Raw genomic sequence first — 26,853 nt, 5'->3', positions numbered from 1 at the left:
GTCAAAACAAGAATGAATTTATAAAACTAAAGGCACATAATTAAGAAGGTTATGACGAGGGAGCACTTCTGTATATCCTAGTCAATGATTCAATCAAATCTGGGTTTTCTAATTATCAGTAGTATTGGCATTGGATAGGGCAGATTTCCAGTACTTACTTAACCCCTTCTGACTTTTCCTCTCTCTAAAATAAAGTATGATTGGGGGAGGGGAGGAGAGAAATCTCCTGTTTTGTACATATAACAGTGGATAGTAGGCAGTACAATTATTTCATTTTTATACCTTATAAATGTCAGCCCAAAATATATAGTGAATCAGCACCAACAAAAGTAAATATGTGAACTTAATATATGGAAAGAGTAGTAAAAAGGAAAGAACACAAAAAATGATATAAACTCAAACCAAGTAAAGTCATCTAATCTCCATGTATATGCCTACATATGGTTTGGAAGAGAATGAAGCATAATAAAAATAGCTGAAGTTGTCAATGAAAAGAATTTTTCTTTTTCTGTATAGCTCTTTGTGCAGAAAAAAGAAAAAAAATTTTTTTTCAAAGGCCTAAGCTACAGAATTCCATAAGTATAGAAAGTATCCAAAAGCTTTGAAGAAGGATCAAGAAAACATCTTTAAAATTTCATGTTGATACTTTTTTATAAAGAATGAGAAAAGTCTGGAGATTCATCTGAAAATACAATAAAATAGAAGGGGGAAAATGTGCTTTTAAAGGGCAGATAGTCCTTTTCTATACCAATAATTTCTTAGGAACTCTGAATGTTTAACATCAAAGGCCAATCATGTCTCTAAATGACAGCAAACTGAAAAGCAACTCTGGGCTAGAAGAGGTAGGCTGGGAGAGTTTATCCCTGAAAGAAGGAAAATCCCATTTTCTCTGGCAGCTTCATCTAGATTCTTTGTTGGTACAAAACTTGGAAACTCTTGAAATGGTGGATATATCAACATTTTGTTACACTTTGCTCTAGTAAGAGAAAAAAAGTTCTCCTTCAATTTACATAGCTTTATGAAATACAGAACTATTTTGATAGCTTTGTCAGCATTTCTAAATTCTAACCAAATGTCCTCTAACATAATAAAAAATACTTTCTGGACTGCGCCACTCTCCCTGGAACTGCTCTTAGCATTCCAATCACCTGAGTTAGCTAACGGAAGTTTTGAAAGCAAGACTTACTTTCCATCAACCCTCCCATGACCTGGCTGTACAGGCTAGTTATTTCTGCTACATCAGTGAAGAAATTAACCCTGTGGATGGAGAGCCTTGGTCAATCCCCAACACAATTCCACTCCCTGTCCAGGCTGAGGAGGCCATGAGGTCAGAGTTCATCCTACAACTTCTGGTAGAAACAGGGAGAAGAGGAGGCCACTTTTCCCTCTGTGATTGCTACTGTAAGGATAGTAGGCCTGAAGCTGGAAAGGTTCAGGAGAGAGCCTGCCTGAGAGTGAAGCCAAAACAAAGGGAAGCACTGTTGAGAAATGAAGAAAAACGGAGTCCAGGAGACTTGATCCAGCTAAGTCTGAAGTTAGCACCCCCTGTAGGTTTCTCAGTTCCCCATGGGCCAATGGGTGTACAACTCCACCCCCACCAATGTGTTTGCTTTGAATCAATTTGAACTGATTTTGTCCCTTAAGTGGAAAGAGTCCTGTATCAGTTAAGATGCTTTTAGCTGCAAGTAGAAGAACACCCGCCTAAAAATGGCTTCAACCACAGATGTTTGTTATTTCATAGAACAGGCAGCTTTAGAAGTATCAATTCAACAAAACAACAACGCAGTCAAGAATCCAGGTTTCCCATCTGTCCCCTTGGCAATCCTTAGCATTCTGGCTTTTGTACCTGAGCCACAGTGATTGCAAGATGTCCACAAGTTCTCCGGGCATCACACCCTCACAGGACGGCATCAAAGGTAGGGGAGTTTTTTTTGTTTTTTTTTTTAAAGATTTTATTTATTTATCTGAGAGAGAGAGAGAATGAGAGAGAGAACACGAGAGGCGGGGAGGGTCAGAGGCAGAAGCAGACTCCCTGCTGAGCAGGGAACCCGATGTGGGACTCGATCCTGGAACTCCAGGATCATGACCTGAGCCAAAGGCAGTCGCTTAACCAACTGAGCCACCCAGGTGCCCCGGGGAGATTTTTTTTTTATCAGAGAGGATAGAGTGCACTGCACCTCAGCCCTTCTCCATGGTCTCATGGGCCAGAACAGGGTTTCATACTGCCTTGCTGCCTTCACCCCGTTCAACCAATCAATGGCAGAGTGGAATTATCACGATGGCATAAAGACCAGTCTTGACCTGGAGGAACCCATCTTCTTTGAGTGCAACTGTGGCAAGATACCTTTTGACACATTATTTCAAATTTAAAATCAAAATTAGCAGGGCACCTGGGTGGCTCAGTCGTTAAGTGTCTGCCTTCGGCTCAGGTCATGATCCCAGGGTCCTGGGATCGAGTCCCACATTGGGCTCCCTGCTTGGCGGGAAGCCTGCTTCTCCCTCTCCCACTCCCCCTGCTTGTGTTCCTGCTCTCGCTATCAATCTCTGTCAAATAAATAAATAAAATCTTTTGAAAATAAATAAAGTCAAAATTAGGGTTCTATTTTCAAGGAAGAAGGGGGAAAGGGCCTTGGGCAGGCAACAAACAATGTCTGCTGTAACTCCTAATACAAGCACTGGTGTTCACTGCCCTGCAGTTACCCAAACATTCAGAGTGAAGAACATGACATTCCAAGCCAAATTGCAAGAACTATCATTTCCATGTGCACAGGGAATACCTAAATACACACCAACTACAGTTCTTATTCTAAGAAACTATGAAAACTGACCGCAAAACTGTACATTCCTTGGAGTCATGTTTTAAGTCTTTACTGAATGTCCCAGAATAGGTATTAGTTGTGTAGGTTATTTTTAGTATGCCTGATAGCAGGAAAAGGATGTTAATAAACGATCATCCCATGCTTAGAGCTCAAAGACTATCTCGTTAGCTAAGGTTGTTCAAATCTGCCAGGATGTGCCACTCTAGAGCCTGCTAAATAAAGAAAGGGAACTGTGAGAAAAACTGTTTTCCAACTCTTCACTGAAGATCAGTACTATCCAGTGGTGTCTCTCCCTTAAGATATGGCATCACTGGGGGGTTATGAGGCTTACATGAGGTGGCAATGCAAAAGCTCACAGGCGAGAACCTGACACTTAGTAGTAACGTGGGCCCAGGAAAACACAGGAGGGGCTGAACCAGGGTAATAGGAATGCAGATGGTACAGGAAGAGGTGAATCCAAGTCTGAATGTTCATCTCCAAAGCTAACCTAAACCATCGCTGTACTGTAAAAGTATTACTACATATGCTAAACAAGACCTATAAGGCAAAGAAAATTAACTTACAGAGCATCAGTGGTGATAAGGAAAAATTAAATATCATTAGACAAGTGGAATCTAATAAAAGTAACTACAGTATCATAAACTCATGAACGCCTTAGCTGATCTTAGTGAAAGCTTATATACTATGCCTTAAGCACCCCCACCCACATTTTATTTTATTTTTTAATTTTTTTAAAGATTTTATTTATTTGACAGAGAGAGATAGCGAGAGCAGGAACACAAGCAGGGGGTGTGGGAGAGGGAGAAGCAGGCTTCCCACGGAGCAGGAAGCCCAATGCGGGGCTCGATCCCAGGACCCTGGGATCATGACCTGAGCCGAAGGCAGACGCTTAATGACTGAGCCACCCAGGCGCCTCTCCCACCCACATTTTAGTCTTGATTTTAATACTTACTGAAAGATAAGGTCCCTACACCTTCCTTCATTAACTTTCATGTGAGCTCTCAACTGTTATTACATCAATTCATTCCCTCTAAATAGAGGCTAATTATCTTTTCTTTTATTACTTATTACTGAAGTATAGTTGACATACAGAGGCTAACTATCTTAACAATTAATTGCCGTAGGAAACAAGAGAGAAATTAAGTGAGGTAGAATGGAATGCTCCTGAAGACTTTAGATCTGACTGACATGGAAGCGAGCCATTCCTACTCCTAAACCTAAAGTGAGAGTCCCTTCTGGCTGTAAAATTCAGTGACCCTATGAATTAAGTGTCAATTACTCGCCTTAGTTGAGTTGGGTGTCTGCACAGCCTGGTAACAGAGGTCAATGTGCCCCAAGGGTAGTTCTAGAAGCAGAAAGGCCTTTGAGCTATACAGAGGGGGCGACTATGTGATCTCTGGGAGGTCATCGCCCCTCTCTGAGCCACAGTGTCCTCATCTGTAAAATGGGATCATAACACCCTCATGGCAAGTGGCAGTGAGGATTAAATGAAATCAGGAACGTACCACATCTCATGTGGTTCCTGGCACTAAGAAGACACTCAAAAAAAATTTTATTGTTACTGCCTTTATTATAGGATCACTGATAAGGACTTACCTAAAGAAACAACAGCAACGCTCTCTGGCAAGAAATGTAATCTGTATCGGATCAGTAAATGCACCAATATGATGCAGATAGCTGTGGGGAAAAAATAAGACATTGTTAAAATGGCACGATTTCAAATAATAAACACCAAGTTCAAAGCCATGGTTCCTTCTGGGGGTGCTGCCAGGAAAATGTACAAGGGACAATGATACAATAAACTGCAGTTGTATTTTCAAGCTCTTATTTCTTAACCTGGAAACAGACTCACAGACAATAACATTGTCTCCATATTTCTTTATACGCCTGGACTAGTTTGTTTTCTAGGGTTCACTGAAAGAGCAACAGGCATCTAATGTTTTTCTAACCTATTAAGCCTCATACAATCATTTTTCGAATCTCTGATTCTGAGAAAAGGCTTCAACTTTTTTGAAATAATCAACTGGAAAACCTGAAATGGTGAGAAGGAAGTCAATGAAATCAATCACTTTTATGCAAATATAACTGCAACAAAAGATGCTGACACAATGTATTTTGCCTCCATGCGTAAGTTCTCTTGGAATAGAGAAGGAAGTGAGAGTCTTATACAAACGAGACAAAGTAAATACTTTGGTCTGGTGATGAGCACATCAGAAACCAAAAGATGGGGTGCCCTGCCCCTCAGCTAGGTACTAGGGCTCCCACTGGGTGAGAGTTCCCCATGAGCCAGGTGCTGCACTGCACACTTCCCAAACACTGCCTCATTTGACCCCCAACACCCCTCTTAACTAGTTATTATTATTATCATAATCTCACTTCACTGGTGGGTGCTGCAGGGTTGAGCCCAATTCCAACCCTGGGCCCTTAATCACAGGCACCCACCACCTCCCTCCCAACTGCCTTCATGCCTCAGTTGCCAAAATAAGAATAATGTCTGACTTTTCTCACAGGGGTACTGTCTTGGAAGAAAGGAAACAAAAGGAGGTAAAACTGTTTGAAAATATTTCTGGACACCCCCAAAGCATACTTACACATAAATAATTCCTAAATGTAATTTCATGGTCCAAGTGCAAGTATGCATGTCTCTTTCTTTTATTACGCACCTAAGTGGTATACCATCCCATTAATCACAATATTATCTTAACAGCACTAAAAATAATTGTTGCTTTTTGTAAAAGGAAATGTTTAAACAATCTGCAGGGTGGTTAAATGGCCACCCTCAGAGCCTATGCTGACAAACTAGATATCTTTAGGCCCACCAAAAAGCACCAGGTAGCCAGAAAAAGGAAACAATTGCACATAGAGAAATTGTGTCCTTTCATTCTGAGTTTTAAACTATCAATCTGTGGTGTTACTTTATTACAAATATTTAACCTTGTTAGAAAAATCCTGCATTAAATACTAAGAGCAAGAAAAAATGTTTTAATGCATAAGCACAACATGTGACCAGTGAGCAGGCCTCCTGTCTATAGAGGCAGGCGCACAAGTAGACCGAATATAGACCTAGGGAGTTCACTCAGTTTCTGATCTTTTTTTGCACCAAGCTAAATGAAAAAATTAATTTAAAAAGTTTATTTTAATAAATCAGACATTGATTTGCACCTTTAAGAGCAAAGGGAGGGGCGCCTGGGTGGCTTAGTCAGACCCCTGACTCTCAGGGTCATGAGATCCAGCCCTGCGTGTCTCTCTCCCTTTCCTTCTGCACCTCCTCTTCCTCTTTCTTTAAAAAAAAAAAGAGCAAAGGGGAAAAAACTACCAACAGGAAGAGCTAAACATGAGGCTCATCAGTGCCAGGGAATGGTCTTCAGCCACTTAAAAGAATGAGGTCTGAAAAAATGGATGAGAGTTGTTTTTTTTTTTTAAAGATTTTATTTATTTATTTGAGAGAGAGAATGAGAGACAGCATGAGAGGGAGGAGGGTTAGAGGGAGCAGCAGACTCCCCGCTGAGCAGGGAGCCCAACGTGGGACTCGATCCCAGGACTCCAGGATCATGACCTGAGCCGAAGGCAGTCGCTTAACCAACTGAGCCACCCAGGCGCCCGTGGATGAGAGTATTTGTAAATCATTTATCTGGTGAGGGTCTAGTAACCAGAATACATAAAGAAATCTTACAACCTAACAACAAAAAGACAAACAATACAATTTAAAAAATGGGCCAAGAACCAGAAAAGACATCTCTCCAAAGACACAAATGGCCAATAAGCACATGAAAAGATGCTCAACGTCATTGGTCATTAGAAAAATGCAAATCAAGACCATGAGATACAACTTCACACCCACTAAGATGGCCATAATTTAAAAACAAAACAAAACACAATGGGAAATAACAAGTGTTGGCAAGGATGTGGAGCCGCTGGAACATGACGGCACTGCAGGTGGGGATGTAAAATGGTATGGCCTCTGTAGGAAGTTTGGGAGTTCCTGAGAAAGTTACACATACAGTAAGCATTTAACCCAGCAGCTCCACTCCTGGGTATGTATCCAAGAGAAATAGAAATATAGGTCTACATGAAAACCTGTACACAAATGTCGACAGCAGCTCTATTCACAACAGCCAAAACGTAGAAACACGCCAAATGTCCATCAATCGATGAGTGGATACACATGATGTGGTATATCTACAGGGGATTATTATTCACCCATAATAATTAACACACTTCTAACACACGCTACAACACGGATGAACCTTGAAGATACAATGCTAAGTGAAAGAAGCCAGATATAAAAGGTCACATATTGTATGATGCCATTTGCCTGAAATGGAGTAGGCAAATTCCTAGGAATAGAAAGCAAAATAGTGTTTACTAGAGACTGCGGGTAGGGGAGATGGGGAGTGACAGCTTTTAAAGGGTACTGGGTCTCCCTTTGGGGTGATGAGAACATTCTGGAACTAGATAATGGTGGTGGTTGCACAACATCGTGAGTGTACTAAATGCCACTGAATCGTACACTGTAAAATGGTTAAAATGGGATATATTTTGTTTCTTTTAACAAATACATGTTCTTTAAAAGAAAAAAAGATGAAGTAGATACAAAAAAGAGTAGTAATATAAAAAGACCTCCAAGACATTCTGTGAGATGCAAAAGCAAGTTATAGGATCCTATTTATATTAAAACAAACAAAATCCGGGGCGCCTGGGTGGCTCAGTTGGTTAAGCGACTGCCTTCAGCTCAGGTCATGATCCTGGAGTCCCTGGATCGAGTCCCGCATCGGGCTCTCTGCTCGGCAGGGAGCCTGATTCTCCCTCTGACCCTCCCCCCTCTCATGTGCTCTCTCTCTCTCTCATTCTGTCTCAAATAAATAAATAAAATCTTTAAAAAAATTAAAAAAAAAATAAAACAAACAAAATCCAAGCGGGATGTGCCTATATGCGTGAATGTGCTTATGAATGTATATGCGCCTATACACAAACAAGTACATGTTTTCAAGTATACTTGGAAAAAAAGGACAAAAACTTCTGTGTGGTAAGGAGGATAGGTATACCACAAGTTAACATGCTTCTAAATGTTCATGCCCAAAGTAATAATTATAGAAACTATATTAAAACATAGGCATATCAATTTTAATAACTCCATAAATTTAATGGCCCATAAAATGTGTCAAATGATGCTAATTGTTAACTCTAATGTAAGTCAAAAAAATGACTTACCACTGTTTCTGCCGAGTCAAAGATCAGCAAGGGTTAAGTGTAAATCAACTGATTTCAAGCTTCTAAAGTCAAAAGTAACAGGAGTTTTGGCATCCCTCCTCAAAAAAGGGGAATACACTGAAATCCTTTCACAAGCTTATAGGACATAAAAGTTACACTTTCATTTGACTTGACTAAAATAGTAAACAAAAGCAGTACCTGAGGGGCTCAGTTAAGTGTCTGACTTTGGCCCAGATCATGATCTTATGGGTCCTGGGATTGAGCCCCGCATTGGGCTCCCCGCTCAGTGGGGAGTCTGCTTGTCCCTCTCCCTCTGCCCCTCCCCTGTGCTCTCTGTTTCTCTCTGAAATAATAAAGAGACAGAGAAAACAAGCAGGGGGAGTAGCAGGCAGAGGGAGAGGGAGAAGCAGGCTCCCCGCTGAGCAGGGAACCTGACATGGGGCTCGATTCCAGGACCCTGAGATCATGACCTGAGCTGAAGGCAGAAGCCCAACCTGCTGAGCCACCCAGGTGCCCCAAATAAAAAATCTTAAAAAAAATAAAATAGTAGGGGCGCCTGAGTGGCTCAGTCGTTAAGCGCCTGCCTTCGGCTCAGGTCATGATCCCAGGGTCCTGGGATCGAGCCCCGCATCGGGTTCCCTGCTCTGTGGAAAGCCTGCTTCTCCCTCTGCCCACTCCCCCTGCTTGTGTTCCTTCTCTGGCTGTCTTTCTGTCAAATAAATAAAAATCTTAAAAAAAAAAAAAAAAACAGTAAACAAAAGTGGTTAAATGTGTCCCAGGTTAGGAGTTCCTGAAGTCTAGAATAAACTATGGACTAGTATTTCCCTCAATTCACTGCAGTTCATGTATTTAGTGAGTTAGCAAGATACCTATTAACTGTAATTTTTTTTAACCTTATCAGATGTATATTGTTTGGACATCTAATATATAAGATATATAATATTCTGTTGATAATATACAAGAAAAGACTAAAAATGCCTTCAAATTTACTGAAAAAGAAAGCATTCCATTCTGCTACTGCACGCTGACCTACACATAAAAAGCAGAGATACCAATTTGTAGACTGCCAACAGTCTGATGAGGTGAAAACAAAACCCACCTGACACTAGTGTGACTCTAGGTTTATGATCTGTTTGAAAAGATGATCCAAGTAAAATATATAGCACTAATAAATACAGCTCAGACCTTTCTGGCCCCAAAGATGTGTTACCACTGCGCAGGGTCTTGCCAGGATTAAAAATCACTATAACAACCTGTTTTGTGGTTTCTAGTACAAACTAACCTTCAATGCCCCACACCCTGAAAATTACTTTGAAAGTCTGACTTAGCCTTATTATCTTCCCATGAAACAAAGTGACTACAAAACAAAAGTTTTCTCCCAGGCCGGTCTTGTATGCTGTCTACCTTATCAAGCTGACAACAATGTAAAAAGGCTAATAATACTGGTCCTTCAGGATTAAGGATTCAGGTACTAAAGACTTCTTAATCAAGAAAAGAACTGCTTTTGTTTATATTCAACTACTATCACAGAGGAAAAAGGAAAAACAAAAAAGAGTCCTTGATTGTTGGAGTAATCCCCTAGTAGCAGAATTCAACTACATTCACAAGGTACACAATTACTTGAGCATATCAGGTCCATATGGGACACTGCACGCTTGTGGTTTGTGTACTTTTTCAGTATTCGATTTAAAAGTTGTGTGGGTTTTCTCGTTTTGTTTTGTTTTTTAAGTAGGCTACTCGACCATTGCGGAGCCCAGCACATGGCTCAAATTCACAGCCATGAGCTCAAGACCTGAGACCAAGGGTCGGATGTTCAACCGACTAAGCCACCTAGGTGCCCCCAATTTAAAAGTTTTTTAGGATCTGTGAGAGATAAGGCTGAGTCCTGGGATTTTAAATCAAATGATTAGGTTATTAAAATTATTTGGCCATTAACAGAATCTGAATCTGAATGTGAAAGAAGTTCCCGTTTTCTTCAAAAAAGTCCTCAATGACATCAGCTAAATGCTTTGTGCCTTTCAATCAGGTTGTAGTTCCCATTCCTCTCAAAAGACCTAATTAGAAATATGGCTCAGTATCATGAAAAGAAGACTGGAAAATGTAAATATGCCAACTTTACTCATCCAATAAGAGTTTGGATTTGGGTCAAATTTGAAGTTATTTCTTCCTTTGTCAGCTAGTCCAAAGTGGTTGTGCAGTTTCAACTGTTTTTTTGTTTTGTTTTTTGGTCTAAAACAGTTGTCTACAGTCTCTAGGAGGCATCTAAGTTATTGCATTTTACCTAAACTTCTCGACTGATGTCGCAACCCAAATATTAATCTCTAGTCTCCCAGAAACAAGGCATGTCATTTGCTTAATCTCTCTGGGCCTAAATTTTCTCACCCATGACTGGAGGAGGTTGAACAAAACGAGACTATTGAGAGTGAATCTGTTCAAAGAAAAACATTACATAAGTAAACAACAACATAGGCAGTACACAGATATGGTAAAAGTCATAACCACGGTTAATGGGAGACAGAGGGTAAGGAAAGGGGTGTTTGATCTTTTACTCAGCAACAAAACCTTTAATTAAATAAAATTTACACAGAAGCCTAATAGGAGACAAAATGCTGCTCTGGTCAGAAAGTCAGATGCCCTCCCATTTGATTCAGCCCACCTCCTGCTCCCACCACCACCTACACACACACACACACACACACACTCATGAGTAGGGTTTGAAATCCATTAAACTAGAAGACGTTCAAGGTTCTTTCTAGGTCAAAAATCCCTTCTTTCTTCCAAATGACATCTAAGATATATAAAGAGCTCTTCAAAATTGCTAGGCTCGATGATTTTATAGAAAAAGGAGTACCCTCTTATGAACTGATCATTGTCCCTCAGTGTTTGACATCAAACCAAATGAAAGGAAGACTTGACATCAAGTAAATGGTGGCTTAGACAAGGTTGACCTTATAGACAGCACACAAAGACACTCAAGATGGCAAATGAGGGTGTCTCCACATTCACCTAGGACGAGGAGGCTGAAGAAGATGGTCATGCCGCTTGACTGTTCCTCCTGCTGAGCCTGCTCACCCGTTTGCACAGGGAGAATGGGCTTGGCAGGGGTCGGGAGCACCAGTTTCGTGGTGACAACCAGGGTAGTGTGAAGGGTGACATTGAAACCTTCGTGAGTTGTGTTGGGGAACCTGTTGGACATAAAAAACAGCAGGATTAGATAAAGGGAAAAGGGCCTGAGTATCCACACACATACACAAACAGAAGGAGAACCTGGCACAGAGGATGATGGGATTCACAAGTCTTACAACCACTGGCAGGCCTCAGAAAGAAACTGATTCAGAAAATTCCTGCCTGCCTCAGCAGGAGAGTACCAGTGGCTTCAGGTGCTCTGAACACAGCCACTCAGAGGACAGGAACCAGGGGGAATCAGGGCCAGTGCAGAAACAAAATGCTGCCTGCTCTTTGGCATTTAATGGGAGATTTAAATGGAGACAAACTGAAGTCTCATCACATTCCAAGATCCAATGTTATTTACTTGGCGCCTTTATTTCTCCTGTTTACATTCTTTTCCTTGAATTATAGCAGCAAGTTGAAGAAGCCACCTGAATTTACCCAATTGTTGATCTGGTTGGAACATCCCACCCCGCTTTATAAAATCCTTCTCAGATATCTAAAGGCTCAAATGTAATCTCTGTAATACTGCACCCACCCCACCTCTTATGTTCTTCACCAGAGCTCTCTCCTCACTTTGGGGTCAGATTGTAAACTAGTGCAATATTCATATAATAATCATTGCAATTGTGATTATAATAGCTCATGTTTATTGAGTAAATGCTTCACTCCAGGGATTATATAACATACAACCTCTCATTTAATAGGCATACCAGGCCTGAGATGGGGGCTATTCCTTTCCCTTTTTTACCCACGAATAACTGAAGTTCAGAGAGGTTGCATGACCTGGCCAGTATCTCAGCTAACCAAGTTTGAGACCAAACTTGAAATCACTGGGCCATACCACCTCTTTTGCTTTGTGTTGCTGAGGCCCAGTCTGGTGTAGCAATAGAGCATATGCTGAATAAATAAGCAGACGAAATGAAATGACCACCCAGCCAGCCAAGAGACGTATCTGAAAAGATACCAGGTGAGGGAGTCAGATTTCAACCACGGGGATTCCTTTTTAATTTTTACAAACCGGTTCACATAGATAGGGCATCTACAACATGCAATAGGTTGTGCCCGGCAGATATGGAGACGGACTAAAGAGGGGTCCTTCGGGCTAAGTACCTGGGCGACAAAGGACGCCCACCCCCGCCCCTCATCTCATCTTGTACAGCTAGCCCCTTCGCTCGCTACATTCCAGCCATCCTGCCTTTCCTTCTGTCCCTCAAAGACACTAAGCTCTTTCTTGCTTCCAGCCTTTTGCATTTGCTTGTTCCCTCTCCTGTCCCTCCTTCTCCTCATTACAGTTTCGGCGGGCACGTCACTTCTTCCTAGCGGGACTCTCCCATCCTAACACTTCCGTTTTCTTTCAGCACTCTGAAATCACCTTGCCTACTTAGGGTCTTTCCCCACTAGAATGGAAACTACCTAAGGGCGGCTCCTGGTCGGCCTCCTTCACTACTATGTGCCCAGGGCCTGGAATAGAGTAAATGGCCAACAGTTAACGAATGAATGAAACTCCGTGGAGGAGACAGATGCGAAAAACGGCCGTTACAGTGGAAGAGGGGGTGGGGGAATTCCTGGAGGAGGCGGCGGACCTCTCCCTGATTATCAAAAGACCGAAAAATGGGAAAGTGGAATTGGGGTTTCGGTTTCCGCCGGACGGCTTTCGAGGCCTGCCCCGGGCTGCCGGTTCCCTGGACGAGGATCCGACCTTAAGGAGGCTGCAGGGCCGGGCGCCTGGGTGGCTCAGTTGGTTAAGCGACTGCCTTCGGCTCAGGTCATGATCCCAGGGTCCTGGGATCGAGTCCCGCATTGGGCTCCCGGCTCAGCGGGGAGCCTGCTTCTCCCTCTGACCCTATCCCCTCTCATGCTGTTTCTCTCTCTCTCTCTCTCTCTCTCTCAAATAAATAAATAAATAATTTAAAAAAATTAAAAAAAAAAAAAAGGAGGCTGCAGGGCCGGGCTGGGCCCAGGCCCATCCCTCCCGCCCTCCTCGCTGGCGCCGGCATGGTCAGTCCTGGCCAAGCGGCACAAGGAACTCCGCCTTTCAGGGCCAGAGGGAGGCCTGAGGCTCTCGCTCTCACCCGCCGGGGCCCAGCCCTGCCGCCTCCGCCGCCCGGGAAAAGCCCACTCACTCCTCTTCCGCCATCTTCTCCCCCATCTTGCGGAGCCTCCAAGACCACCGAGTTCGGAGCCGGGGGCTAGCAGGGACTGCTTTTGCTTCCGGCTTCCGCTGGAGGAGCGGGCCGGCTGACAACCGGGGGGCGGGGCCTCAGCCGTGAGCGAGCGGCCCTTCTGTCTCTTCGTCTCTGTGGCCTGAAGGGGGGACGACCCGGTCAGGGCACTTTCAGGACGCCTGACCGGCATGGGCTTGGTGACCTCCTGGCCCCGTGGAGTTTCGGCTTTTCTCCAGCCCGGGGCGAGGAAGCTTTGAGGGAAACTCCTCTGAGGTCAGTGTGACTCACCCTGAGAGCAGGCGCTAACCACCCAGTGTCCAGGACTTGACCCTGAAAGTTGGGAAGGAAGCTTCTAGCCTAGGCTGTGCAGAGGGACCCCAGGGGACACTTCCCCAGTCTGAGCCCCAGTTTTCCTCCCTGTGAAGAGGACTAGCCACCTGGCCTTGCAGAATTGTGCAGTATTCTATTTGTAAGCATTTACTGACTTCTGACTATATGCCTATCATTAAAATAGGTAATGATGAGGGGCGCCTAGGTGGCTCAGTCAGTTAAGCCTCAGACTCTTGATTTCTGCTCAGGTCATGATCTCAGGGTCATGCGATCCAGCCCCTCCCCCCCCCCCCCCCCCCCGCCCTCCTCTGCGTTTAGCTGGGAATCTGCTTCTCTCCCTCTCTCTCTCCCTCTGCCCTTCCCCCTGCTCATGCTCTCTTTCTCTAAAATAAATCTTTAAAAGATAATAAAATAAAATAGGTGGTGATGATGACCCAGGCCTGGATCATTCATTCATTTGTCGGTTTAGTCAACCAATACTCCTTAGACACCTGTATGTGCCTAGCTGTGGTCTGTGGGGTTTGGGATACAGGAAGGAACAAGGCTTGTAGGGAGGGGTAAGGGAGACCCCATCAGGAGGACTCCTAACCTTGTGTAAGACATTTGGGTTTGACATCACCTCTGCTGTTGCTACCTCCTTCCTGGTCCAAGCCATCATACCTCATAACAGCTGTTGTAGCTGCCTAAACCATAAACTGTCTCACTGGCTCTGCCGATGTTCCCTGTGATCTTTCACACAGAGGACCCCAGTGATCCTTAAAAAAAATTTTTTTTAAGTTTTTTATCTATTTAAGTAATCTCTACACCCAACATGGGGCTTGAACTCAAGACCCTGAGATCAGGAGTCGCCTGCTCTTCAGACTGAGCCAGCCACGGGCCCAGCACAGTGATCCTTTAAAACTCTAGTCATTCCCCTACTTAAATTAAAACCTCCACTGGGGTGCGGGGGCACCTGGGTGGCTCAGTGGTTAAACGGGTTAAGCGTCTGCCTTCAGCTCAGGTCATGATCCCAGGGTCCTGGAATCGAGCCCCGCATAGTCGTGGGGCTCCTGGCTCAGCAGGGAGTCGGCTTCTCCTGCCCCTCCCGTCCTCTGCCCTCATGATCTCTGAAATAAATGAAATCTTTAAAACTAATAATAACAATTAAAAAAAAATGAAACCTCCACTGGCTTCTAATCTCAATCAAAGAAAAAAAAAGACTTGGAGAACCCACAGGACTCTACAACCCGGCCCCCTTGACCCCTCTGAGGTCAATCCACTCTCCCCCTCCTGCACATTTTTCGCTGTGGTCACAGTGGCTTCCCCTGTGTGCTTGAAACGCACCAGGAACACTTCCACCTCTGTACTGCTTAGGCCTTTGTCTAGAATACTCCACTTGTGAGTTGCCCCTTGGATCTCTCCTTTTCCCACTTTGGAACTTTTTATTTAACTCTTACCTTGTTCATTACGCCTTCACTGACCACCCTGTTTAATATCTAAAACCTTGGGCGCCTGGGTGGCTCAGTTGGTTAAGCATCTGCCTTTGGCTCAGGTCATGATCCCAGGGTCCTGGGATCAAGCCTCATGGCGGGCTCCCTGCCCAGTGCGGGGGTCTGCCCCTCTCCCAGCACTCTGTCTCTCTCAAATAAGTAAATAAAAATCTTTAAATAAAAAATAAAAATAAAATCCAACACCTTCCCTGAGTTATTTTTCTCTGTAACACCTAACATATTATCTTCTACATTTGCTTACTGTCCTCCCTCCAGGAGGATGTAAACTTTCTGACTGCAGAGGTTTTTGTCTGTTTTGTTCTGTTTTATCTCGTGTCTAGAGCAGCACGTAACACATAGTAGGTACTCAATAATAAATGATCATTGAATAAATAAAGGAGTGAGTTAACACTAGATGTGTTAGGAAACACAAGGGGTTTTTTTTTTTTTTTAAAGATTTTATTTATTTGTTTGAGAGAGAGAATGAGATAGAGCATGAGCGGGGGGAGGGTCAGAGGGAGAAGCAGACTCCCCGCAGAGCAGGGAGCCCGATGTGGGACTCGATCCCGGGACTCCAGGATCATGACCTGAGCCGAAGGCAGTCGCTTAACCAACTGAGCCACCCAGGCGTCCCGGAAACACAAGGGTTTTGAGGAGTCCTCCGACCTTTGCTTGCTTGGGGAGAGTTGGGCAGTTGGCAGCCCCCTGACCAGCTAGGAGGCTTTTGCACTAATCTGGGTGAGAATTGATGGCCGTTTGGATTAAGGTGATATCATGGAGATGACAGGAATGATTGGCTCCTGGGTGTATATTGAAGGCAGGATTTTCTGAGGGACTGTGGTGTGTAAAGGAAAGAGAGGAGTCAAGGATGATTTCAAGGTTTTGGCCCTGAAGAACTGGGTGGAGAACAGATCTGTCTGGCTCATACCCAGAATCCTCTGCCACTCTAGAATCTCTTAGGGCTGTTGTCAAAGCTAACAGAGAATGTGCTTAGGGTCAGCCAATGTTTATTGAGTTCTTCCTGTAGGTGTGGTGCTGAACTTCTGTTTCCTTAATTCCTTACTTTTTTTTTTTTTTTTTTTCGGCAGATACTATCATATCTATAAACTGAAGCACAGAGAAGTTAAGCCACTTGCCTGAAATCACACACTGGGAAATGTTGAGGCTAGGATTCAGGCGTGGAGTCTGTGTTTTACCAAGTACCCCCTGTTGTTCTCAACATGGCCTCAATTTCTCTGGCTCTAAAATGGGGCCAACAGCCTACTTCTCTCCTTTATCACAGAGCCTGGCAGAAATGAACTGGCTCGTAGAAGATCGAGAGTGGGGTTCTGTCTGAGTCAGTCTCCTTCCAGCCTCAGAAGATCCTGGCTGGAGTCAGGCCACTGGGAGCTGGGGGTAGGACTTTTTCTATCAAGCTGCCAGTTGTGGGCTACTCTGGATGAAAGCCGCTTCCTGGATTCTCTGAGGGTCTCCCCATTCTACCTGGCATCCCACCCACTGCCCTTGCCACAGATCCTGTTATCAGGGCCTGTTTCATGACAGTCATGGGCCTGCTGCCAAGCAGGAGTCCATAGAACACCTGCCCTTAGGCCCGAGGGCAAATCCCAGGCCCTTCTCACCTATTCCTGGGAACAAATCTAAAATCCCCGGTCATTACCCCCAGGAAGGCAAATAAAGCCATTCAACATGCAGTTCTAGGCTCCTATGCCGTGCGAGGCTGAAAAGAGGCTGGAACAGGGCATGCAGGCCTGGTTCCCTATCCCAACTCAGGATCCATGGCTCTGTGACCCTGGGGCACCACTGCACCTTCAGAACCTCAGAGTCCCATCATCACTTTTGACAGAGCCCCTCTTTGGAAGGCTGTTATAGGATTAGAGAGAAGCTCTTAACTTAGTTTTCTGTTCTTTCTGCCCTCCTACCCCCAGCCTTCCTCTTTCTTGCCATTCCAGTCTCAGCTTTAATGTTACCTCCTCAGGAAGGACCTCCCTGACCACTTGCTCACTCAGTCTAAAGCAAGGGCCAGCAAACTTTTTCTGTAAAGAGCCAAACTGTAAATATTTTAGGTTTTGTGGCATTCTGATCTCTGTTGCAACAATTCAACTCTGCTGTTGCAGTGGGAAAACTTAGATGATTTAAATAAGAGTGACTTTGTTCCAATAAAACTTTATGGATATTGAGATTTGAGTTTCTTGTCATTTTCATAATACTTGTTTTCAACCATTTGAAAACATGGAAACTATTCCTAGCTCACAAGCCATTTGATAGCAGGTGGCAGGCTGGATTTGCCCCCCCCCCCCCCCCCGGGAGCTGCTGACCCCGGGTATGAAGTGTTAAACATAAGTGTTTTTAAGGCACTTATCATGGTCGGATATTTTTTCCCCTTCTTTTTTCCCTCTCTTCTTTCCTTCCTAAGTTTATCATCCTGTTTACTCCTGTCAGATCTAAGCTCCCTGGAAGCAGGGAGATTGTCTCTCTCTTCTGCTTTTCTTCCATTCCTTACCTCTTCTAACATTTCTTTTTTTTTTTTTAAGATTTTATTTATTTTAGAGAGAAAGCGTGAGCATGAGCATGAGGTGGCGGGGGGGGGGAGGAAAGGGAGAGGGAGAGGGACAAGCAGACCCTGTGCTGAGCACGGAGCATGACACTGGGCTCAATCCTACGACCCCGAGGTCATGACCTGAGCCCAAACCAAGGGTTGGTGCTTAACTGACTGCGCCACCTAGCTACCCCCTAGCATTTCTTGAACCCTTACTCTGTACCAAGCCCATTATGCCCAGTGACTTATTTAATCTGTATAATAACCCCAGGAGGTACTCTGATTAGCCCAGTTTTACAGATGTGGAAAGTTAATGTCTTGTTCATCACTCTTTTCCCAGAGCTTAGAAGACACTCAAGCTGTCAACAAAACAGGGGCTCCAATGAAAACTTTTAATGAATTTGATATTTCATATATTTTTAAAAGGGAATCAAAGCGGTTACCATGTATGTCAGTCAGGGTTCAATCAGAGAAGAAGAACCGGTAGGAGATATATATTGAGAGACATATTGGAGGCAATTTTCCTAAAACGACACAAATTTATTACTTTGTGTTCTGTAGGGTAGAAGTATTATGGGGCTAAACTAAAGATGTTGGCAGGGCTGCATTCCTTCTAGAGGCACTATGGGAGAATCTGCTTTCTTGACTTTTCCAGCTTCTAGAGGCTGCCCCCATCCCATAGCTTGTGGCCCCTTCCACCATCTTCAAAGCCAACGATGGCATCACTCCAACCACTGCTTTGGTCATTTCATCTTCTCTGGCTCTGAGACTCTCCTTCCTTCTTTCCTTGACAAGGAGCTTTGTGATTACATTGAGCCCATCTGGATAATCCAGAATGATCTCCCCATCTCAAGGTCAACTGATGAGCAACCTTAATTCCCCCTTGTCATTGTAACATAACCTATTACAGAATCCAGGGATTAGCACATGGACGTCTTTGGGAGACCATTATTCTGCTCAACACACCATGGGAAAAAGAAAACCTGTGTTGATCTTCCATTTATGTTTACTGTTTAGTATTGTTTCACATGGATTTATGTATGAGTTGGGGGTAATTTTTCAATGCCTATGAACTTTAATATTTTAATCTGGCCCTGGCCACATAGCAGGTAACAGGTACTAGAATTACTAGGCAGAAATGAAAAGGTTGGGCTTGTAGAATTCAGTGGAATATGGTGCAACAGATACTTCTGAGAGAGTTTGTGAAAAAATACAGATTCCAGGCCTATTCTGACCTCCTGGATCTCAGGTATGGGGCTTGGGAATCTGAGTTTCTTTTTGGATCTCTCCCATAATAGACTCTGCTGATGACTGCTCATAACTTCTTGGAGAATCCTACTGCTGCCCACAGCCTTCCTCTCAACACAGCACAAGCTAGCTGTGCTAGGGAGGGAATGCTCCCAGAATAGCCCTCAACCAATGATTGGTGCAAGTGGAGGATAAATGCCCCCACTTCCTCACCCAGTGGGTGGGGCAAGTCTGAAGTGTGTGTTCTAAACACAGCTCCCTAGTGGAGTTAAACTCGAGCTGCCCACAGGGATGACCTGCTTGACAACATACTTTGAGGATATCTCTTGAATTTTGACCCATGATGCTCTCATTATAGTTTCTTTTTCCTTTCCTTTCCTTTCTTTTTTTTTTTTTAAGTAATCTCTATGACCAGTGTGGGACTTGAACTCATGACCTCAGGACCAAGAGTCACATGCTCTACTGACTGAGCCATCCAGGCACCCCCATAATTTCTGCTTTGAGACAGGATTTACTTAGGGAATGTTTTAGAACTTCCTCCTTATTGAGTGTTCATGTAAATTTTGTATCCCTTTCCAATTTTGTTATATTTTTGCCAGGTGATATAAACTAACATTTTTCTGTTTTTATGACTTCACAGAGATTTTTTTTTTTTCTTTTAAAGATTTCATTTATTTATTTGAGAGAGAGAGAGAGAACATGAGCAGGGAGTAGGGGCAGAGGGAGAAGGAGAAGCAGACTTCCACCAAGCAGGGAGCCAGATGCAGGGCTCGATTCCAGGACCCTGAGATCATGACCTGAGCTGAGCCGAAGGCACACACTTAACTGACTGAGCCACCCAGGCACCCCATGACTTCACAGAGATTTATTTCATCATCTAATTAATGAATAATTTTTTTAAGGTACAGGGAGAAATGGAAAAGTTAAATTTTTTGTTATTAGAATATAAATATTGATGTCTATATAGCAACTCTTATTATTTATATTCTTTAAATTCTATATTCATTTTTGTTTTTTAGATAACTATAGAAGGAAATGAAAGAATACCTTTGACAAACATAAGCATTAACATTTTGCATAATAGAAAATGCCAAAAATAACTTTCTTCCTATTATATTTTAACCAAAAGAATGTACTCTGAAAATATAGTTTATAAGTGAAACTCTGAACAAGTTGATACCATATAGATTCCAGGACTCTGAAATCTATGAATTTAAGAATTTTTTTTTTTAATTTTTTATTTATTTGCGAGAGAGAGAATGAGAGACAGAGAGCATGAGAGGGAGGAGGGTCAGAGGGAGAAGCAGACTCCCTGCTGAGCAGGGAGCCCGATGTGGGACTCGATTCTGGGACTCCAGGATCATGACCTGAGCCGAAGGCAGTCGCTTAACCAACTGAGCCACCCAGGTGCCCGAATTTAAGAATTTTTATGCTCACTGATGAATCACTAAATTCTACACCTGAAACTAAAATACACTGTTAACTAAATTGAATTTAAGTATAAAATTAAAAAAAAAATCTCTCCACACAGATTTTATATGTATGATAATATGTAATATATTATAGATTTTATATGTTACATAAATACATATATATTATCCATATATTCATATATATCATTTTAATTAAGATCTATTGACAGGCAAGATACCTATATTGACTTCTCTTTCTTGGGTGTCTGAATTCTCCACTCCCATGTCTGGACAAACCAAACTAGGACACTCCCCTCAACAGTTGCTTATGGTAAACACACTGGGTAACCACTGCTGAAGATGATCCATTAAAAAACATTCCCATGCTTCCTGTGTGTGTGCAGCCCCATTCCTGGCATGGGGAATGGTGAGCTGAGTCAGATCTGGAGCTCCAGGGAAGGAGGAAGTGGGATTTCAGCAGAGGCAGAGAGCTCCATGTGCTTCTTCTCTGTTACACTCCTAGGCCCCACTAGGTTGGCAATGAAGGGATTCATTTTTTAAAAGCCTAAGTCCTCTATTGCTTCTCGGCCTTTTGGCTAAGATCAAGTGTAAAAGCCTAAGTCCTCAAGGACTAGAGAACAGGAAAGGAGACAACAGTAAGAACATTTTGGGGAAGAGAAAGCAGGTGGGTTTAAATGGCTCAACAGAACTGAGAAAATCCAATCCTCAGGCAGCAGAGGGGAAAGCCACAGTCCAGCCTGATTTACACCCCCGCCCTGGAAAATCCTCCAGAAGGCTCAGGAATTGGTGACACCAGGTGCCTTTGAAAGTAAAACTGAAATGGGAGTGGGAAGCGGGCAGAGGAGAGGAGAGTGTGAAAGAAAGGAAATTGGCTAAAAAGAAGCAGATTTTCATATGCTCCCAGCCCCCACTCAGTTCTAGGCAACTGGGCACCTACTCAGGTGAGAGGTTGGAGGACTATTCTGTGGAGACAATAAAATAGGGGTGTGTCTGGACTTAGGGACCCCAGCATGCTTTAGGGCAGCGGCATTACATTGATAGTGGGGGTTCACTGGACGCTAGTAAATATGGCAGCTTCCGGGGGCTGCTATAAGACATTATCACAAACTGTGGGGTGTCACAATAGAAATATATTCTGTCACAGTCCTGGAGGTCTGAAATCAAAGTGTCAGCAGGGCTGTGCTCCTTCCAGAGGCTCTAGGAGAGAATCCATTCCTTATCACTCCCAGTTTTTGGTGTCTGTTAGCATTCCTTGGCTTGTGGTCATATCTCTTTCCACTCCGTCTTTGCATTGTCTTCTCCTCCATGTCTCTGATCTCCCTCTGCCTTTCTCTTATGAGGATGCCTGTGATGGTGCTTAGAGCTCACTTGGATAATCCAGGATTATCTCCTCATCTCAAGAGCCTTAACTTAGCTGCAAAGCTAGAGAGCATTCCCATGTTCCAGGGATTTGATGTGGATATCTTTTTGTGGGCTGTTTTCTGGCCTGCATGCTGGGCTACCCTATTCTAGTCTTTCCCTACACCTGCAGGGCTGGCCCCATCGATCACATCCAGAGGAGCCAGGCAAATTGGATATAGTGTCCCTACCCACATGGCTCTAGAACCAGGCCAACCAGGCCATTCATTCTATTTCAGGCAGGAGACTGGGAGAGTCTTCTCCAGAAAATCTGACCAGACTCAGGAATCACCTAAAGATATTTTGACATCAGGGGTCCCTAACAAAGTTCACAGGCATAACTCAAAGTCAACAGCCCCCTTTCCAACATACCCAATAATCAGCTTCTTGGTTCCTTACACTTAAACATGAGCAGAAAATGAAGAAATATCAGATACCTGAGGATATCCTCTTATGTGAAAATTTGAGACTAAAACAAATAGAGAAAAGTAACTAGAGGAAACAAACAATGCAAGAGGGAAAACAGCAACAACAACAAGTTTTCAGAGAGCAACCCTGAAGGAAGAACAAGATGCTATAAAAAAAGAAATATTTTGAGAACAAAGAGGGTCTCTTGGGAATTAAAAGCATGACAGTAGAAATTTTAAAAATTTAGTAAAAGGGTTGGAAGATAAATTGGAGGGTTTGTCTCAGAAAGTAGGACAAACAGACAAAGATAGCAAATAGGAGAGAAAGGATAAGATGTTTAGGATAAGGATAAAAAAAATCCCACAGCTGAAAAAATAGGCATTTTATCAAGAAATGCACAATAGGCATTTATCCATTTATCATGGATAAAATAATTCACAAAAATTCTCCAGAACTAAAGGACATGAGTTTTCAGACTGTTAAGAGTTTACTGAGTGCCCAGCATGTTGGATAAAAATAAATGCATAGTAAGGACATCATCATGAAATTTCAAAATACCAAGAACAAACTTCCAGAAGGGGGTGGGTGTGGATAGGTCACATGTAAAACATTGAGAGCAGAACAATTTTGGACTTCTCAACCAAAACTTGGAAGCAAGAAGATAATGGAGTAATACCTTCAAAATTCTGAAGGAAAAGGATTTCCAACCTAGAATTCCATACCCAGCCAAACAATCATCAAGGGAGCAAACAGAATAAACACATTTTCAGACATGGCAAGTCACGAAATTTCTGTCTCTCAACACCCTTTCTCAGGGAGCTGCAGAAGGCTGTGCTACCACAGGGGGGGATCAGATGAGGAAGAATAAGACATATGACCCAGGAAACAGAGACCCAGCACAAAAGATAAACAAACAACATCCCCAGAAGATAATGGAGATCTCAGATGGTGGCTGGGTACCAATGAATACCAGTTTAGGAACCAGCAGGTCTGAAGGCTCCAGAGAGATTTCTTCCAAAAGATAAATGAATAGAATTTCTGATGCATTGGAAGGTGTTGAGAGGACACTTGGACCCTGGCAAAGAGTTCAGAGTTGGACTGATAACAAATACTGAGAAAATTAGTTTGGCTTGGGGTGGGAATAGGGAATAAGACAATTATTTTTTTTTTAACTTTTTTTTAAAGATTTTATTTATTCATGACAGACAGAGAGATAGAGAGAGAGAGAGGCAGAGGGAGAAGCAGGCTCCCAAGGAGCAGGGAGCCCGATGTTCGACGCGATCCCAGGACCCTGAGATCATGACCTGAGCCGAAGGCAGACGCTTAACCATCTGAGCCACCCAGGCGCCCGGGAATAAGACAATTATTAACTCAAGGAAAAATAAAAAGCTGTGCAGGAAAGTAAAGGACATCCTGGTTTACTGTGGAGCTCAGCTGTGAATGGCATTTACATAGTCACAATTATGTAAATAGTGGATATTGATCTCACCAAAATTACCTTATAGCCATCTTGAGAGGATGGGGGGATGGGAAGGGTGTGCTTATCTGCTAGGGCCAAGTTTGGGGAGGGAAAGACAGCAGAACCCTCACATCCTATGGTGGAAAAGCAGACTATACTGAAAACTGAAAAAAAAAATTAGAAGTGGAAATAGAAGCATGTTATTGAGAGATATGGAATTAAACATTAAAAAGTCAGCTAAAAGTGGTCAAAGTGGTTGTCTCTGGGGAGGGGGAAATGAGTGGAGGGTGTGAAGTGAAGATTTCAGTTTTTAGAAAATGTGACCCTTCGATTTATGTGACTATATAATCTTGATACAAATAAAATCTAAAGCCAAATAATAAAAAAGGACAGGAATAACGTATTAAAATGTTGTTTTGATAATAGTTGTCTCTGAATTGTGGATCATGGGTATTTTTCTTTTCCTTTTGCTTATTTGTTATTTTTTAACAGGTTTGTTCTGCAAATGATATACAGTGTGAAAAAAACAGGAGGGAAAAGAAGAAATTTTTAAAAGGGAGAAAGAAAAAAGTCATGCCCAGGGGCAGCCTGGAAACTAGTGTTTCCATCTGTTACTGGGTCACAAAGTGGGGACAGTTTGAAGGATCCAAGAGTGAAGGGGTGAGGGGCGGGGGAGGAAGAATTGACAGAGCTTGGTGACTCACAGAAGAGGGAGGTGAGGCAGTGTCAGAGACAGAAGTATCAAATAACCATGGCCTTGACTTCTTGTTTTTAAATAAATATGACAAGCTGGCATAATGCTAATTTATGAAAGCTGACTGGCAGTTTCTGAATGTTTCCAGTATCGGGCACAGTGTCACAGGGCTTTGCTTACATTTTCTCCCTCTATTTTCACTTGCCTGCTATTTACTTTACGTGGCAGTCCAAGCCGTCCTTTTGAAGCATTTATCAGATCAAGTTGCTCTGCTCAAACCACTCCGTGGCCCCTCATTTCACTGAGCACAAAACCCAAACTCTTCTTAGTGGGTCTGCAGGGCCTGGTTTGGGCTGCTTCCTGTCCCCTATGGGAGTCTCTGACCCCTTCTTGTACCTTTTCCACCGCACTGCTCCAGCTCCTCTCACCTATCTGCTCCTTGAAGGTGCCAAACTTGTCCACACCTCAGGACCTTTGCACATACTGATCCTTCACCTACCTTCTTCCAGATATTTTTATAACTGCCTCCTAGTCATAATTCAGGACCTGTCACCACTGTCACTCCCTGAGAGGGGCCGCCCCGCCCACTTGCAGTTATTATCTCTTCCAACATTTTACTCTCTTGGCCTCATTGTACATATCACTCTATCAGATGTGCTCTTTCTCTCTTTTTTAATGTTTTAAAAATTATTATTGAGATGTAATTCACATAGCATAAGCTTCACCATTTACAAGTATACAATTCAATGGCATTTAGTATATTTGTTATGTTGTGTGGCCATCAAGACTATCTGATTCCCAAACATTTCCACCACCCCGACAAGAAATCCTGTGCCCGTTAGCAGTCATTCTCACTCCCCCATCCCGTGGCAAGCACTAATCTACTGTCTGTCTCTATGGATTTGCCTTTCTGAACATTCCATAGAAATGGAATCATGTATATGGCATTTTGTGTCTGGCTTCTCTCTCTTAGCATAATATTCTGTTTCTTTTTAAAAACTTACTTCCTTATTCATCCCCATTAAACTCTTAGGAGCTCCAATACCTAGATAGTGCCCAGCATAAGTCATTAAATATGGATTAAGCATCTCTTATGTGCTATGCACACAGTAGCACAAAAAACCCTCTCTAGGAAAGACTTCTCTAACCTCCATTTTCCCCCCAGTAATCTTCAAGTCTCCCCTTGTACATCCCCAGGGTGGGTGATGGGCTAAGGGTTAGTGGGCTGGCTTGGGGAAGTCTTCCCTTTCCTGGCTCAGGAGACATGGTTGAGCTGTTCTAGAAAGGAACGCTTCACACCAGCACAGTGCTCCCCACCAAAACTGAAACAAAAGAAAATTCCCACTGAGTACCTGTTTCTAAGGGGGTTCCCTGTCCTTTTGGTTCTTATTCAAGACAAATCTGTGGGTCAGTTAAGATAGTCATCTTAAGTAAAAAGTGGAAGGAACTATAAGACAAGGAGTGTGGGACACCTCTAGTCGCAGGGAGAATAGCCTCCACCAACAGCAAATGAGGAAACTGGGACCTCAGTCCTAGACTACAGGAAACTGAATCCTGCCAACAACCTGAATGAATCTGGAAGCGGATTCTTCCCAGAGCTTCCAGATGAGGAAGCAGGCAGGCTGCCATCTTGACCTCAGCCTGTGAGACCCGGGGCATAGAACACAGCAGAGCCTGCCCGGGCTTAGGACCTAAGAACTCTGAGCTGGATGTTGTTTGAGGAAAAAATTTGTCTTGTGCTTTCAGTCCCCAGCTGAAGGCAGGCTTGCTTTGAGGACCCCAGGGCTGGCTGGCTGGCTCAGTTGGGCCAATGGGTAGACAGAGAGTTAGAATAGGAGTTAAGAACCCATACGGTGCCGCCAAATTTCCAGGGTTCAAATCCCAGCACTGGGGCTTATGATCTCCTCTTGTCATCTTGGGCAAGTTAGTCCCCCAGTGCCTCAGTTTCCCCGGTAGGTATTTCAGGATATTCTTTTTGGATCAAATGAGTTCATATTCATGAAGTGTTTAGACCCATGCCTGGCACATGATAAGTACTTTATGGATGTTTTGCAAATAGAAGTAACACCCCCAGACACCAATGTATGTGTACATAATGGGGTGACTGCTTCCAAGTGGTGCTGAACCCCTTTATTGCTTCTCTTTGATTAGAAATACTGGTTGGGAGGGGCACCTGGCGGCTCAGTTGGTTAAGCCTCTGACTCTTGATTTCAGCTCAGGTCATGATCTCAGGGTCATGGGATGGAGCCCACGTCAGGCTCCGTGTTCAGTGGGGAGCCTGCTTGAAGATTCTCTCTCTCCCTCTCCCTCTGCCTCTCCCCCTGCTCACACACACTCTCTCTTTTTCTCTCAAAATAAATAAATAAATCTTAAAAAAAAGAAAAGGAGAAAAAAGGAAAGAAATACTGGTTGTGGTGACATCTATCCACAGTTTTCTCACCTCATTTGAAGACCAAAAGGGAAATTCTTCTCTATTTCCTAATAGGGGAATATTAGAAAAATCCCATTTATC

At 43.4% G+C, this 26,853-nt stretch overlaps 1 protein-coding gene and 1 long non-coding RNA gene across 8 annotated transcripts in view; one reads left to right on the top strand and one right to left on the bottom strand.

Moving 5' to 3' along the window:
• The window catches only part of SLC9A8 (solute carrier family 9 member A8), a 79,442-nt gene extending 65,948 nt beyond the window's left edge, over window positions 1-13,494 (bottom strand). For 4 of the 7 annotated variants that reach the window (XR_008506944.2, XR_010405921.1, XM_045885947.3 and 1 more), the window contains exons 1-3: window positions 13,325-13,494; window positions 11,037-11,215; window positions 4,416-4,496 (exon numbers count right to left, since the gene is read on the bottom strand). Coding sequence is in view for 4 of the 7 variants with exons in the window: in XM_045885947.3 (XP_045741903.1) it covers window positions 4,416-4,496; window positions 11,037-11,215; window positions 13,325-13,350 (286 nt within the window). In the remaining 3 variants the exon portion in view is untranslated. Of the gene's footprint in view, window positions 1-4,415; window positions 4,497-11,036; window positions 11,216-12,900; window positions 13,118-13,273 lie in introns of those variants that run through there. The other 3 variants (XM_045885945.3, XM_045885946.3, XM_064573336.1) reach the window with 3 other exon arrangements.
• Window positions 13,495-13,503: 9 nt separating this feature from the next.
• Window positions 13,504-17,342, top strand: LOC135361816 (uncharacterized). Its single transcript, XR_010405922.1, has 2 exons — window positions 13,504-13,639; window positions 16,254-17,342. It is a non-coding gene; the product is annotated as an uncharacterized LOC135361816 (long non-coding RNA).
• The last annotated feature ends 9,511 nt before the right edge of the window (window positions 17,343-26,853 follow it).

Source organism: Mirounga angustirostris, unplaced genomic scaffold (genome assembly GCF_029215605.1).
Source record: "Mirounga angustirostris isolate CCGP_5_RB_7025 unplaced genomic scaffold, mMirAng1.0.hap1 SCAF_10, whole genome shotgun sequence".
Taxonomy (NCBI): domain Eukaryota; kingdom Metazoa; phylum Chordata; class Mammalia; order Carnivora; family Phocidae; genus Mirounga; species Mirounga angustirostris.
The sequence above is the reverse complement of the archived record's forward strand: the minus strand, read 5'-3'. Positions and strand labels throughout refer to the sequence as shown.